The following is a 17172-nucleotide window of genomic DNA, read 5'->3' on the forward strand; positions in this document are numbered from 1 at the left end:
TATCCATTCATCACAGTTTCATGTCGTTAAGGATTGGACTACAGTGAACACATTTTGACTAATTGGAAAATGTCTCCCTTTACCTAACTTTGTGATCCACATGTTCATTTTCATGAAATCCAGACTATTGGTAGTAAAAATTTTGTCAAAACCTGTGCACTGGACAGATTATCTGATTCTTAGTGCCAGTACTTTCTTGAGTGTGTGTGGACACAGCATTGCACTTGCTACGAAACTGCGAGGCATGGGTTCTTTTTCCATGATAGGCAGTTTTAATTTGCAATTAATTAATATTTTGTCATGTTGTCATGATTTATAGCAATATTTAAATGAATCATTCTTTTGTATTTTTGATATATACTTATACTTCTATTTTACTTCATATCACTATACTGCAAGTAATACATTTGGTTGTACTTTACATTGTGATGTAATGAATAAATTTGGGCAACATACACTTCACAAAAGAGGAAGGAAAGTTTTAACTATCTCTCACTTTGTGAATTATTACAGAGATTAGAAATTTGTGCCCATCTTAGTTTTAAGTGATAGAATGCAGCATAAGGTTTTTTGTAAGACTACTGGATTGCTTCATGTAGCCTTGTGTAAAGGGGTGTGAGGTATCAGCTTAATAAAAGGGACTGTGAAAAAAGTTTTAATGTTTCTATATTATTACAAGAGTACAGCACTGCCTCTTGACGTGGCCAACTTACAGGGACAATCTTAATGTTTCAGCTCGATGTAAACACTGTTGCTGCTGGCGGTGGCTCGATGCTCTTTTTCCGCTCAGGAATGTTTGTGGTGGGTCCTGAATCTGCTGGTGCACACCCAGGCCCTGTCTGTTACCGAAAGGGAGGACCACTGGCTGTCACTGATGCCAATCTGTGTCTTGGAAGGATCCTACCCGAGTACTTCCCAAAAATATTTGGGCCTACAGAGAATGAACCCCTGGATAAAAAAGCGACTATTTCTGAGTTTGAAAAACTCACAGCTGAGGTAATTACTTCATTTTACATTCTATAGTTCCAGATATTTCAGTTTTTGGAAATGAAATTCTGTTACACCACTATTTTGTATGTTTGAAAGCAATGTCCAATGTGAGAATCTATAAAAACCATTTGACTTTTGTTTCATACATTTTTCCTAGCCCAATATATTTTATCACCCAGTTCAACATTGCTAGATAAGCAGAGTCATTTTTTCGTGGGCTATAACAATACAGAAGGAAAGAAAAAAATCATTACAGGCCATTTACAACTCTTCTTTCCCCTCAAGAATCTCCCAGCTTTCTCTTGCTTCCAAATCAAAGAGAGAGCATTCACTCATCCATTGTCTTTCTTAAAAGTTGATTTTAATATTATGTAAGGTGGAAAGGAATGTTTATCAAATTGGTCCTAAAACAGATTTATCTGCAAACTGGCACACTGTGAAAAAGCATTGTAGAATTTGTAATATTATAGATCAAATTAATTGACATAATCCTAAACTACATTGGAAAATTTAATAATTAACAAGCAACTTAAAATATATGACGAGTGTAAGTGACTCATGAATTAAACTTTGTACACCAGATAATATATGGGGCTGTTCAAATTTCTCTAGAATTAATCATTTGATTATAAAACTACAGTTGATGTAATTTTTACCCAACATTGTGTATGAATCTAGTTTTTCTATAAGTAACAGTAGGTATGCTGCCTACCATTATTACCCATTGTATGCTACCATATTTCAGTGTCTTTCGAGATTTATGTGGTCATATTTAGTTAATAACTGTAATTTAGCCATTTGAAGGATTTAATTAATCAGTGTCTACAAGCACTATTTATAAGGTGATTCACAGGCTCTCCTGTCAGACAGTGATTGATGCCATGATTACTTGATTGTGTAAAACATTCAAATGTTGCCTTAATTTTGTTGTTGTATCTAGTGTAGTATCCAATATACCAACATAAAAAGGCAATCACAAGAAAACTGTCATGTGGCATGGATTTGCAGCTGGGGAGGGAAGGCAGGGAACAGTGCCTCTGAAACCAGCAGCTTAGTCACCCTGATAAGGGCTGCTTCAAAATTGGTCAAAATGTCTGTTTCAATTGTGGGTGTATCTCCAAAATAATTTGGACTAATACCAAAAATATGTAGAAACTTACATAATGTGTTCACTTTGTGATTTTCTGTTCATGCCATGCCTAATATTGATCCATTTTTGTGGGATATGTGTCCTGCTATAGGTTCTTAAACACTGTTCGTGCAAGGCTGCCAGCCAGTTCTTCCCTTCAGTATTATTTATAGGAGAGCTGCTTGTGGTGTTAATAAATTTAAAATATGTAGTATAACACCTGGTGTCAAATGTCTGTGGTTTTGTACATGAAACAAATTATTGTTAAATGGGGTACTATTCCAAGCAAAAAGGCATTTCAAAAACTACAATTCCTTAACTAAGCCTCATGTTCAGTATTGCAGTTGTGTGTTGGACCCTTATTAGTCTTATCTAAGTGCGGATCTAGAGTATGTAGAAAAAAAGAGAAATTTTTGTTCAAAGAAAATTTGACTGGTGTATTAGTGTATCTGCCAAGAAAAAGACCTGAAATAGGATTCATTTTCAAACTGAGGGGGAAGTTGTGGATTATGGAACTTGGACAAGACTCTTGCAGGTTGCAGCGTGTGGGAAATAAGTTAATATGCTAGTTACGGAAGAATCGGGGGCAGGGGGAGGGGTCAGCTAGAGGTTAGACCATCATATAGAACAGATGGGCTGTAATGAAAAAAGTTGAGGCAGGGGGTGAATGTTGTCTTCATAGATAAAGAGAAGATGAAGTGGAACTGATAATTGAAAGTGGCCTTATGTATTTTGCATTTAATGTCCATCTCCTTAGCTGACAAGTCAGCGTGGCTGACTGCAATGCAGGAGGCCCAGATTAGTGTCCCAGCCAGGTCAGAGATAGTATCCTCTTGCGGAGTAGATGTTACGTTGTTCTCATCATCATCGATCTGCAAATTGCAGAAATTGCGTCAAATAAAGACTTGCATTAGATGTCCAAAGAACTCCACATGGGATCTCCCACCCAATAACACCCTATGATCATTTCTTTTAATTCCTCTTGAACAACAACACAACGCTGCTTCAGAAAGCAATTGGAACTAAATGAAGTGATTGAGTAATGAATTTTAAGTGTTCAGTGGTTATGCAGGAGTGCAAGCTGTGTATTTAGTTGTGCACATTGCAAAAGAAGCATTGGAAGCTATCTTGCATTTTAGGGCTTTGAAGAAGAAGAAGAAGAAGAAGAAGAAGAAGAAGATCTGGTACTTTGAATACTTCTTTCAACAAAAGGTTATCTGTAACATACCAATATTTTTTAAGGACTGAAGTATCATTCACTATGTATGCTAAATAAATCATTTTAGGCTATCAGTATTTTATTTTTCATTTACAGATAAACAACTTCCTGACAAGTCAGGAGACTGAACTTTTGAAGAAAGATACAATGTCTGTTGAAGAAGTTGCTATGGGATTCATTAAGGTTGCAAATGAAACCATGTGTCGCCCAATCAGAGCCCTTACACAGGTAACACTATTCAGTCACTGTCGAATGTAGTTAATTGTTCTTCAAAAACAAGATGGATTTTGGCTTTTCATGTAGTTTTTTTTCTTTTTTCATAAAATTAGATTTGGTTGCTTGAGTCTACGCGAGTGTTGTAGAGAAGAGATTTAGTTGAAAGCTAACTTAATACCAATGAGATTTAGCAATATCTCTTCCTTCTTGTACACTGATAGACATTAGAATCACAAGACAACATTAAGTTGTTTGTAATCAACCAGATCCATTAAAGGGAAGTAGAAATGATTAAAGGTATGTCACAATGGCAATATTGCAATGTGGAATATTGACATACAATTGAAGTTATTTAGCGACCCTTTTGTGATGGTTCTGGAAGCTGTGTGACACCAGATACCATCATATGTATGTTGGATTGTGTCCCACTGCATATGCCACCTATTTTCCTGTATACATATATGTGTACCACCCACTCCACTGGTGATGACCTACACTAGAGCAGATTTTAACATAACAGAATTAAATGCATGCAGTTGGTGACTTAATTAAAGAAGTAATGTGTAAGCTGAGAGTTTGAGAAGCTGTACAAACATAGACATTGTTGTGCTGTGTAACAGTGTTTGGCAAGCCAAGCAGAATGGAAGAAACAGTTTTTTCAGAAACATCTTGATATACCACTATGCTGATCCTGCAAGACACATTAGAGGTGACTGAAACTGTAACTGCTGGCTTATGTGAGCTACAACACCTGCGTGTATTTCTAGACAGCACAGCTGTGTTCATGAGGCTGATGTCATTAGAAACTGGTTGTGAAGTGTTGGAAGACATGCAGATGATTGGTGCTTGGTGTAAAAACTGGCAGGCTGACCCTTGACTTACAGAAATTGGATGTAATGTATGTAAAAAAGATAAGAGGCCCAAAATTGAATGGCTGCGTGATTGGAAATCAGTCCTCGAACTCAGTCTCAGCCGTCAAGTATTTAAGAATATCCACCCAAAACAATTTTAGATAAAATCACCGTATTAGTCAAGCTGTGGGTTAGGAATACATCCGATTCCAATTTATCGGAACAATCCTAATGAAGTGTGATTCATCTGTCAAGGAGTTTGCTTTTGTAGACCCATACTCAAAAAATTGTTGATGTATTTGGGATCGATACTAACTTTGATGAATAAAAGGAAGAGATGCACAATTTATTATGTGTTTCTTCAGCCAGTGGGAGAGCATCACAGAAATGCTCATTGTGGGATGGTACAGCACAGGGAATACATCATGAATCTCAGTGGACCTTACCCTCAAAATTCCAAGAGCCACATCTGAGTACAAAGGAAGCGCCATATTACAGGTACTTCACTCAAAATACGTATTGCACAATGACCCTGGCAGTAACATTAGAAAATTTGGGGTAGTATTAAGAATATCAAAAATTATTCTTCCTGAATATTATCTGAAAATGAAATCAGATGGTGGGAAAAGTCTTGGGCACAATGTGCACTCTTTGGCACATGTTCTAGGGTACAAGTGTTTATTTTCACACTGGTGGTGAGATACAACCATAATCTGGGGTTAGGCTGAAACAAATTTATCTGTGTGATCCGTCATCATATCTGTATCCAATTGCAAATTTGCTGTATCTTAATCGTTCACTAATTATGATTCAATAAATTACAACTGTCTTAAAATATGAAGAATATGCACAATAGACGTACAGTAAAATTGGAAAAATTTAAATTATAACAAATAATATGTCCATAGTTTTAAAAGAAAGCAAATGGGTATTTAATGTGTTACTCAATTAAAATTGTTAGTTACATAAGGGATTCGGACTTCAATATGATCAGGATAGGTGAATTGTGGACTATGGGGTTGTGTAAGGGTGAATGGGTGGTTATTACCAATAATAGCAGCTCCATTAATTCTCTAATGACTTTTATTACTTCTGCAAATGTGCACACATTCAGTCATTACCTGTAATAGCCAACTGGTACTGAGCATTGCTGTTTGAAGACATAACACAAATCTTCACCTTGCCTATCTGACCAACACTGTATCTGCTTACTAAGTTAGGCCACTTTAGATGCCTGCATGCAGGACAGCATAAGTGTCCCTTCCTTCATTCATACATACATTATATTCCATAAATCCCAACTGGTTTGTGTCCATCACACTGTGGACAGAGTTTTTGCAGATCATGCAGTTATCTGTAATGAACTATTACCTGAGGATGAAAGTGGCACAAATATCCAGTCCCTCATGATAATATTTTAAACTGGTGCAAAGGTTGGCAACTTGTTTTAAATGTTTAGAAATGTAAAATTTTGTGCTTCATAAAATACTGGAAAGTAATCTCGTGGCCCATAAAATTACAGGAATTCATTCATCACGAGACTTCGTCTGCTGCTAGTATTTCAGCAGTAAAATGTTCAGCCATTTTCAAAGTGAGCCTGAGAGACTGACAGTAAAGTGTTCCTGTCCACCTTACCTCAGCTGAGAGAAGCAATGAGAGTACTATATGGAACACTTAGACCTACACCTGTTAGTTGGCTACCTGTATTAGCTAATACACTATGTGATCAAAAGTATCCGGACACCCCCAAAAACATAAGTTTTTTATATTAGGTGCATTGTGCTGCCACCTACTGCTAGGTACTCCATATCAGCAATCTAAGTAGTCATTAGACATTGTGAGAGAGCAGAATGGGGCACTCGGCAGAATTCATGGCTTCGAACATGGTCAGGTGATTGGATGGCACTTGTGTCATACATCTGTGCGCGAGATTTCCACACTCCTAAACGCCCCAGGTCCACTGTTTCCAATGTAATAGTGAGGTGGAAACATGAAGGGACACGGACAGCACAAAAGCGTACAGGCTGACCTCATCTGTTGACTGATGACTGACAGAGATCGCAGACAGTTGAAGAGGGTCGTAATGTGTAATAGGCAGACATCTATCTAGACCATCACACAGGAATTCAAAACTGCATCAGGATCCATTGCAAGTATTATGACAGTTAGGTGGGAAAACTTGGATTTCGTGGTCGAGCAGCTGCTCGTAAGCCACACATCACGCTGGTAAATGCCAAACGACACCTTGCTTGGTGTAAGGTGCGTAAACATTGGATGATTGAACAGTGTAAAAATGTTGTGTCGAGTGACAAATAATGGTACACAATTTGGCAATCCGATGGTAAGGTGTGGGTATGATGATTTACCGGTGAACATCTGTCAGTGTACCTAGTGCCAACAGTAAAACTCAGATGTGGTGGTGTTACGGTGTGGTCATGTTATTCATGGAGGGGGCTTGCAGACCTTGTGTGTTCTGCATGGCACTATCGCAGCACAGGCCTACATTGATCTTTAAAGCATCTTCTTGCTTTCCACTGTTGAAGAGCAATTCAGGGATGGCGACTCAATCTTTCAACATGATCGAGCATCTGTTCATAATCAGTGGTTACATGACAGTAACATCCCTGTTATGGACTGGCCTGCAGAGAGTCCTGACCTGAATCCTATAGGACACCTTTGGGACGTTTTGGAATGCCGACTTCATGCCAGGCCTCACCAACAGACATTGATGCCTCTCCTCAGTGCAGCACTCTGTGAAGAATGGGCTGCCATTCCCCAAGAAACCTTCCAGCACCTGACTGAACGTATGCCTGCGAGAGTGGAAGCTGTCATCACGGCTAAGGGTGGGCCAACACCATATTGAATTCCAGCATTACTGATGGAGGGTGCCACTATCTTGTAAGTCATTTTCAGTTAGGTGTCCAGATACTTTTGATCACATAGTGCTTAGCACCATCTGAAATCAGAAGAAATCAGTTGCTGTTCAGGGTCTGTAGTAAAATATTTTTGGACCAAATCTTCCAGTACAATAGGACTGGGCACAAAAAAACTGCTTATAATAAATTTATGGCAAAAAGCAAAATCTAGAATAGAAGCCTGTTTGATGACCCAAATAGAACAATGGTGACTTAGTCCGTCAAAGAAGAAGAACCAATTAGTTTATCCCTCTTACTCTGTCAGGTACACCTCTCTTGAACTGGGGCTTTTCACCTATGCTAAAGCCTTAGAAATGTCTTGTACTCTGACTCATGCCTCCATTATGACAGAAGGGGCTATGGTTCAGAAAGATGACAGTTCCTTGTGTTTCTGTGTGCTGCCACTTGGAGAGTAGTTTGTTGTTTCTCTATTGTGGAAAGTATCTACATGTATACTCTGCAAACCACCATAGGTATATGGCAGATGGTATGTCCCATTGTCCAGTTATTAAGGTTTCCTCTCATTTCATTCACATATGGAGTGTGAGTAGAATGATTGTTTGAATGCCTCTGTACATGCAATAATTATTGTAATCTTATTCCCTGTTACCTATGTGAGTGATATGTAGAGGGTTGTAGTATATTCCTGGAGTCATCATTTAAAGCTGGTTCTTGAAACTTTGTTAACAGACTTTCTCAGGATAGATGTAAACTATCTTAAAGATTCTTCCACTTCAGTTCTTGCAGTATCTGTGTGACATTCTCCCACAGATCAAACAAGCCTGTGACCATTCATTCTGGGCATCTCTGTATATGTTCAGTATCCTGTATGTAGTCCTATTTGGTATGGGTCCCACAACATTTGAGCAATATTCTAGAATCAGTCGCATGAGTGATTTGTAAGCAGTTTCCTGTGTAGATTGATTGCACTTCCCCAGTATTGTACCAATAAACTGGATCTACCACCTACTTTGACCATGATGGAACCTGTGTGACCATTACATTTCATGTCCCTACAAAGTGTTCCATCCAGCTATTTGTATGATTTAGATGATTCCAAGAGTGACTCACTGATATTCTAGTCATAGAATACTACTTTTTTTCATTTTGTGAAGTGCATAGCTTACATTTCTGCTCTGCACATTTAAAGCAAGTTGCCAATCTGTGCACCACTTCAAAATCATATCAAGATCTAACTGAATATTTATGCATATAATAGAGGGAAGCATTCCACATGGGAAAAATATATCTAAAAACCAAAGATGATGTGACTTACCAAACAAAAGTGCTGGCAGGTCGATAGACACACAAACAAACACAAACATACACACAAAATTCTAGCTTTCGCAACCAACAGTTGCTTCATCAGGAAAGAGGGAAGGAGAGAGAAAGACGAAAGGATGTGGGTTTTAAGGGAGAGGGTAAGGAGTCATTCCAATCCCGGGAGCGGAAAGACTTACCTTAAGGGGAAAAAAGGACAGGTATATACTTATGCACACACACACGTATCCATCCGCACATACACAGACACAAGCAGACATTTGTAAAGACAAAGAGTTTGGGCAGAGATGTCAGTCGAGGCGGAAGTACAGAGGCAAAGATGTTGTTGAAAGACAGGTGAGGTATGAGCGGCGGCAAATTGAAATTAGCGGAGATTGAGGTCTGGCAAATAACGAGAAGAGAAGATATACTGAAGGGCAAGTTCCCATCTCCGGAGTTCTGGCAGGTTGGTGTTAGTGGGAAGTATCCAGATAACCCAGACGGTGTAACACTATGCCAAGATGTGCTGGCCGTGCACCAAGGCATGTTTAGCCACAAGGTGATCCTCATTACCAACAAACACTGTCTGCCTGTGTCCATTCATGCGAATGGACAGTTTGTTGCTGGTCATTCCCACATAGAAAGCATCACAGTGTAGGCAGGTCAGTTGGTAAATCACGTGAAATGAGATCCATCCTTCATGAAATCCTCCCCACTCCACCAAGAGTGTCTTTCCGCCGTCCACCTAACCTTCGTAACCTCTTAGTTCACCCCTATGAAATCCTCAAACCACCTTCCCTACCCTCTGGCTCCTACCCTTGTAACTGTCCCCAGTGTAAAACCTGTCCCATGCACCCTCCCACCACCACCTACTCCAGTCCTGTAACCCGGAAGGTGTACACGATCAAAGGCAGAGCCACGTGTGAAAGCACCCACATGATTTACCAACTGACCTGCCTACACTGTGACGCTTTCTGTGTGGGAATGACCAGCAACAAACTGTCCATTTGCATGAATGGACACAGGCAGACAGTGTTTGTCGGTAATGAGGATCACCCTGTGGCTAAACATGCCTTGGTGCACGGCCAGCACATCTTGGCACAGTGTTACACTGTCCGGGTTATCTGAATACTTCCCACTAACACCAACCTGTCAGAACTCCGGAGATGGGAACTTGCCCTTCAGTATATCCTCTCTTCTCGTTATCCGCCAGGCCTCAATCTCCGCTAATTTCAATTTGCCGCCGCTCATACCTCACCTGTCTTTCAACAACATCTTTGCCTCTGTACTTCCGCCTCGACTGACATCTCTGCCCAAACTCTTTGTCTTTACAAATGTCTGCTTGTGTCTGTGTATGTGCGGATGGATATGTGTGTGTGTGCACGAGTGTATACCTGTCCTTTTTTCCCCTTAAGGTAAGTCTTTCCGCTCCCGGGATTGGAATGACTCCTTACCTTCTCCCTTAAAAACCCACATCCTTTCGTCTTTCCCTCTCCTTCCCTCTTTCCTGATGAAGCAACCGTTGGTTGCGAAAGCTAGAATTTTGTGTGTATGTTTGTGTTTGTTTGTGTGTCTATCGACCTGCCAGCACTTTTGTTTGGTAAGTCACATCATCTTTTTGAATATTTATGCAGCTTCTTTTCAACAGTACTAGGTCATAGATAACTGCATCATCTGCAAAAGGTCTGAGGTTACTATTAATATTTTCTGCAAGGTCATTGACATACAACATGAATGTAAAGGGTCGCACCACACTTCCCTGGGGCACACCTAAAGCTTCTTCCACATCTGATGATGACTCTTCATCCAAGATAACATGTTGCTTCCTCCCCACCAAAAAGTCCTCAGTCCAGTCACAAATTTCACTTGGTACCCCATATAATCATACTTTTGACAATAAGCTTAGGTGTGGCACTGAGTCAAATGCTTTTCAGATATCAAGAAATACTGTATCTACCTGATTGCCTTGATCCATAGCTTTCAGTATGTCATATGAAAAAAGTGAGAGTTGGGTGTCACATGATCGATGTTTTAGGAATCCAGGCTGGTAGCATTGAGGAGGTCATTGTGTTCAAAGTACCTTATTACATTCGAGCTCAGAATATTTTCTAAGATTCTACAACAAATTAATGTCAGGGATATTGGATGAGAGTTTTGTCGATCACTTCTTCTACCCTTCTTATAGATGGGTGTGACCTGTGCTTTTTTTCAAGAACAGGACATGATTTTTTGTTTGAGGGATATGCAATAGATTATAGTCAGAAGAGGGGCTAATTCAGCTGCAAATTTAGTACAGAATCTGATGGGAATTCCACCGGGGCCTTGAAGCTTTTTTCAATTTTACTGACAGCAATACTTATTTCATTCATATGTAGTATGTCTGCTACATAAATTGGTGGAGTACATTCCATGCACTACTCACAATTTGTCTTGTCATTGTTGATTGGTCAAGTGTTGTCAGCGCAGAGGACATTGAGCAGCTGTGCCCAATTTCTGTTGAAGGCAGTGGGTGGCTCTAGTGAAATGAACAGATGAAGTCCAGGTCTTGTAGCCTGCATATTTTCTTCATATGGAATTACCACTGTCCTCTTCTTCAAGTCATTGAATAAACTATATTTTGCTTATGGAAATTCTGGGATTGAAACAGCAAAGAGGATGGGCAACCACCTATTTGTGGATGAATGTTGGCTGGCCCACCTGTGCACCACCTGTCCATTCACGTGCAAGTCCTATTACATTATAGGTGCAGCCGAATATTTTGTTCTGTTCTGTTTAGCTGTGAAAGTAAACATGTAATCTACCAGGTATGCTGCATCTGTACTGCTGCACTTACGACGAATAACCAGATGGCTCCCAATAGGGTACATCACTGACAAAATGCAACTAATCACAAGCTTGAAGGCTGTTTTACAAAAGCTCAAAATTATGACTGTTCTTTTATTATTTATTCTTTGTTTCACTGGACCAAGAGAAAACCAGCAGAACTACAAACCAGCAGACCTTAAAAACAAAAAAAGGTTATAAACAAATGAATGATTGTCACAGTACAAAAATCAGCAAAATTTGTATTAGTTATAAATATCTCAGTCTGTCATTAAAAACTTTCATGTATGCCAGGATGCCATAAAATGGAATAAAAAGGTGGCATTGTATATGGTTAAGGACTTAATGAATTGTACAAAGTGAGGCCTTACATTTTTACATTCATTGTTCATAAATTTTTATGTTATGTTCTTATCTTTACAACAGTCTGCTGTTTACTTCTATTCATTTAGTGATAGCAGTGTATACAATGCTTTCTGTTGGATCAGTAAATTGATCTGAACTGTTAGAAATAGAAAATTATTTTATTTTCTCTGTTTCATATCAGTGTAAATTTAAGGGCTATCATTTGTAATGCGCTTTTATTTTGGCTAGGCAAAGGGTTACGACACTTCCCGGCACGTACTGGCCTGCTTTGGAGGAGCAGGAGGGCAGCATGCATGTTCAATTGCTCGTGCACTTGGAATGGGAACTGTATTTGTTCACAAATATGCTGGAATTCTTTCAGCATTTGGTATGGCTCTTGCAGATGTTGTTCATGAGGCCCAAGAACCATGTGCAAAATTGTATGAGCAAGGTAATTTTAATCCATAATACTTTTAAGCTATTAATTCCTATTTTATTTTCAGGAATTGTCCAAGCATCAACCACATAAAAAAAACATTGGATTTTAATCAGGCAAAGGAAGAAGCTGCCTTTCGTAGTGGGCAAAGCAGAATGTATCATTTGCAAGTTGTATATGAAATTGTAGAGTGGAACAAAGAATTTAAATTACTGGACAAAATGTTCTCAGTTTTCAAACTGCATCTATTGAAAGCCTTATCACAGCTAATGCTTAATGCAGTACAAAAACAAAGAGCATTTTATATTTGTGTCTTGAGTAACTGGTAAACACATTGCTATGGAAACGAAACATTGTCCCATGTGGAAAAGTATGCTGTGGGGTTCAGTTCATCGTAGATTGTGTGACAATAAAAGGGGGGGGGGGGGGGGGGTTACAAAACACTGTACTTCATTGGTGCAAACGGAGTAGGATGCAGGTAGGGCACAGCCATGCTTTGCTTATATCACAAGAGTGCAAAGCAAACTGATACAATAACAATGAAACCAGCTACAAGTGAAGAGAATGGTGTCATCTAGAGACTGGTGGGCATACTTAGTCATACCACTACCCTAAAGACAATTAGACTCAAAATGGAAAGATTTATTGACTACTCCTTGTAAGTAAATACTCGGATAATGACCTAATTACAGATGACAAAAAAATGCAAGAACAACATGATTGCATGGAATAGTCTGTGAGAGGTCTTTATCCAAGAGTGAATGTCATTTGCATGGTGGTGGTGACATGACAAGAAATAAAGCTGAAAACATTACAACACAACTTCATGTGACAGCAAAATGTGTTTTGAGAGAGTCTACTATGATATAGCTTTGAAAGACGTCATTTATTTTTAGCATTGTATTTCATAATCTATTAGCCTTTCTGAGACAACAATTGCTTCACAACATTGTATGTTTCAGCTATGAACCATATTATGATATGTGTGAGTATGTTTCTTTTTTTTCTCCCACAGATTCATTTACTTATCTAGATGAACGTCTTGATGCACTAGAAGCAGAGTGTCGGCAGAAATTAATGGAACAGGGGTTTGCTACTGAGCAAATTGAGACTGAACCATTTCTGCATCTTCGATATGAAGGAACAGATTGTGCACTAATGTGTTGCCCTCGTAAAATGAGCAAGAATTCAGTGTCTGAATGTAAACACGGTGACTTTAAGGAGACTTTTCTCCAAAGGTTTGTTTCCACAAAAACGGATAGTTGTAACTTAATATATGTTTTAATATTATCTGACAAATATTTAACAGTTTTTGGGTTTTATATATATATATATAAGTCTTGATGTGGTTTGCCCACGATTTGACAGGAGTGAGTGACATTATTGTACACTCCTGATCTCAACTGTGATTTCTGCTGCTTCAGACATAGATAAACATGTAGCAGCTTAGAGATCTGTTTCCACATCTTCTACTGTTTTGATGACTGCCAAACTCAATATTCTGATGTGTTTTGATGTGATTATGTGCTACTTGATGAACATAACTGGTTTCAGCCATTTTCCTATGTCAAGAAATATATTTTGATGAATTCTTTGTGCAGTCTGTTGCCAGTCCCTAAGCAGTCACTTACCAGTTGGTGCTGTGCTTACAGGTTTCACAGTACATACTGTGGCTGGATAGTGATGACAACAATCTGTGATACTAGGAGAAACATATCTCCTATTTGGTTAAACATATATATACCGGATACATCTGAGGATGAGTCTTGGTAGTTCAAAAATTGATCATGACACTATAGAAAGAAATTGAAGACTAATTATGCAGTCAGAAACAAATTTAGTCCTAATCTCAACTTATTGTATAATAGCGTTCCTATGTTCCATCACAAAGGGAAGGTTTTGTGAAGTGTTCGTTCAGCAGAATCAAGCAGTAAGAATCTTGTGTGAAGTAAATAAATGTGCAATTTGAAGAAGCCCTTTTTAAGAATCTTCCAAATACATTCACTCCATAATGGTTTTTGATGCTGGCAATAATAATCACTTTCACCTGAACTGTGATGTATGTAACCACACCACAATACAAGACACAAACATAAATTTTAAGTAGACTTTGCCAGCTTGTCTAGGGTTCAGAATAGATTTGTACTCTGGTGGGAAGATATGCCACAAGCTTTTAATATAAAGCAAGAACTGGAAAGCCCAAGTAATTCAAAATAAAAGGGTTTAAAAGTTCTTTTACCTGCATGGCAAGTGGAAGTGTTCACCATAGAGCACTGTGACAAGCAGTATGTAAATGGGTTGTAGGCACATTTCAACTTACATACGACTGATTTTTCTGAAACAGAGTTGAGGAAGTTCATTTCTGCAGACAGTTTGGCTTTGGCCACTCAGCAGAGAAGTCTTGAAACTGATGAAGAGATACTATCTGCAGATATAAGTACAGTGCATGAATACTTTAAAAAGTTGAGATTAACACCAAACCCAAAATATCTTAACACTAGAATAGTCAGTGCAAAACTAGATCACCTTTAATACTTTTGATGATCAACTCCTCCACCACCAAGACTTCCAAAAATATCTAGAAATACTCTGGATAGAACCTTATCCTACAAGAAACACACAGAAAACGCTGCAGCAAAGCTGAGATTGTACAATAACGTCATACAGAAGCAGAATGGCACCTCATGGGGTGCAAGATCTATTACATATGATGTTCTTCCTTAGGACTCATCTACCCTGTTGCTGAATACTGTGGTCTAGTGTGGCTTAATAGTACAGTTGAGGAGGCAGCAACTTTTTTCCAAAGTAACACTTTTTTTTAACTGACTTACTAAAATTTGACTGGCACACATGTGAACAGCTTTAAGTAGTATAGTGACAGTTTATTGATAATGTGGTACACAGATTAAATTTTTGTGATTTCTTGTGTGACATATTTGATTCACTCCACATCTCTGAACATTTTCTTTCGTCGAATGGAGTGCAGAATGCTATAGGCAGAATGAATTGATGGATAAATAAATTGCATGTTAAGCAGTCTGTGGGATATTTAAACCAAAACTGTATTTATACTGGTTTTATTTTTCTGTCCTTTCCATCTTTGTGTGAAAGAAGATGGTAACTAATCTGTAAATTATGATGAAGCACGTTACTGAAATATATGTGTAATATTTGCCAATTATTTCCACAGATACCAACGTGAGTTTGGATTTACAATTGCTGGTAGAGCTATTGTTGTGGATGACATAAGAGTGAGAGGTATTGGGAAGTCCATGATAGACATAGATCATAAAGTGGAAACAGCTACTGAGCCTCCAGTTCCAGACAAGGTAACATTACACAACATTATTTTGAGACGTAATTCAACTCAGTTTTATAGAAAGATACAAATAATATGATATTGTGTAACATATAAAAAGAAGTACAGGGTAATGGAAAGTAAGGAGAGAGTAATTCAGAGGTAGAAAAAATTCAAGTGTGAGTGGTGGAAGACAGAGCAGACTTAACAGAAGTGTAAGGGTAGAATTTACACCATTGAAGAAGAAGAAAAAGAAGCTCATAAAAAGGGGAGGATGATCTGCAGATAAGTGTTACACATAATTTAATTTAATCACAGAGGAGTGTGTGCATGTCAGTATTTTTTGACAAGTAAGTGCTCTGCAGTGGTGGCATGGTAGGGCCAACTAATGAAACCTATCCATACCTTTGGTTGTGCCTAGGTACCTTCACACTGTGGGCCACCCTGCAGATGAGTTCACAGGCTCTGCACCACCCGTACCTGCTTGGCTTTGCAGAAAGCACATTCTCTCTCCACTACACAAATAATTAAGGGATATTGAGTACATCCATCTGGAAAAGATTTGTTGTAGCAGAAAAATAAGGACAGAACTGTGATTTAACAAAGAGCAGAATTTAATTGGAAGCACTGTGGCCTCCTAAAAGAGTACGTGACACAAAAAACACTCCAAAATAATGCCAAGTGTGTGAATTTCCACACACACTCCTAATACCTCTGATAAGACATTATAAAACAGTTTATTGTATTGCAGCAACTCGTAAACCAAAGGTACTATTCACATTAAACTGCTTTCTACTGTATCACTCGTACACATTTACTACATCCAGAACAATTTTCCATTGGCTATAAACTACTGTCAACTGTTACTCACAAATCAATAGTGTAAACCAGAATACTTTCAGGGAGGCTGCACTGCTCAGAAGCATGTTACCATCAACAATTTAAAACTTTTGATAAGGCAGCACAGGTGTGAAGTGATAGCACATTGAAGAATAGCTTTAGAAGTATGCATCCATCTTTGATACCAGTGGAGGCTGGATTGTGGCAATTGTATGTGAGCTGCCTTTGGCAAAATAGATGACATCAAATTACAGTATATCATGTTAATAATGCCGCTTCTGTGGAGCTACTGACAGCATAAGATCTATCAGCAACAATGGCTTCTGGTTAGATCTCACTCACTGACAATTCTGGAAGATACTCCAGTGCAACACCTTCTTCTTCGTGACACCTTCTTCCCTAAAAAGATGATGGCATCCCTATTTATCACTTCATTTAAGTTGCATCAGATTGATTGCTAATTAAACTTTGTCTAACACATGTCTTTGAAACTTAACACAGATGTTGCAAGCAGATAGGCATTACTCTTATTGACCTGGTCAACAGCCATGCTCATTAGCATGCTGCTTCTGGAATTCGGGGAGCTGCCCCAGCCACAGATTGAATTTGTTGAACAGATTGATGATGAGGTCTAGTGTGCCGACCTGCCTGGATATGGTTCTAGGCAGTTTCCCACATCTAACTTCTGGGCTGGTACCTGTGTGCTGCCCCTGTTACATGATTCGCGAACAGTTCAAAAACATTTTGACACTTTCACGTGGGATAACACTAGTTGCAGACAGGTGGGGTGCACAGATCCATCCTGGGGAGGAAGACAGCAAGAGTATCTGGCCATCCTCTATGATTAATA

The 17172-nt window shown here is 38.8% G+C and overlaps 1 protein-coding gene across 1 annotated transcript in view; it reads left to right on the forward strand.

Annotated features, from left to right (window-relative positions):
- The window catches only part of LOC126416286 (5-oxoprolinase), a 164548-nt gene that overhangs the window by 58603 nt on the left and 88773 nt on the right, over window positions 1-17172 (forward strand). The window contains exons 6-10 of the mRNA XM_050083936.1: window positions 736-996; window positions 3435-3566; window positions 11998-12199; window positions 13200-13422; window positions 15375-15513. Of these exons, the coding sequence (XP_049939893.1) occupies window positions 736-996; window positions 3435-3566; window positions 11998-12199; window positions 13200-13422; window positions 15375-15513 (957 nt within the window). The remainder of the gene's footprint in view (window positions 1-735; window positions 997-3434; window positions 3567-11997; window positions 12200-13199; window positions 13423-15374; window positions 15514-17172) is intronic.

This window comes from Schistocerca serialis, chromosome 8, assembly GCF_023864345.2.
Source record: "Schistocerca serialis cubense isolate TAMUIC-IGC-003099 chromosome 8, iqSchSeri2.2, whole genome shotgun sequence".
NCBI classification, from domain to species: domain Eukaryota; kingdom Metazoa; phylum Arthropoda; class Insecta; order Orthoptera; family Acrididae; genus Schistocerca; species Schistocerca serialis.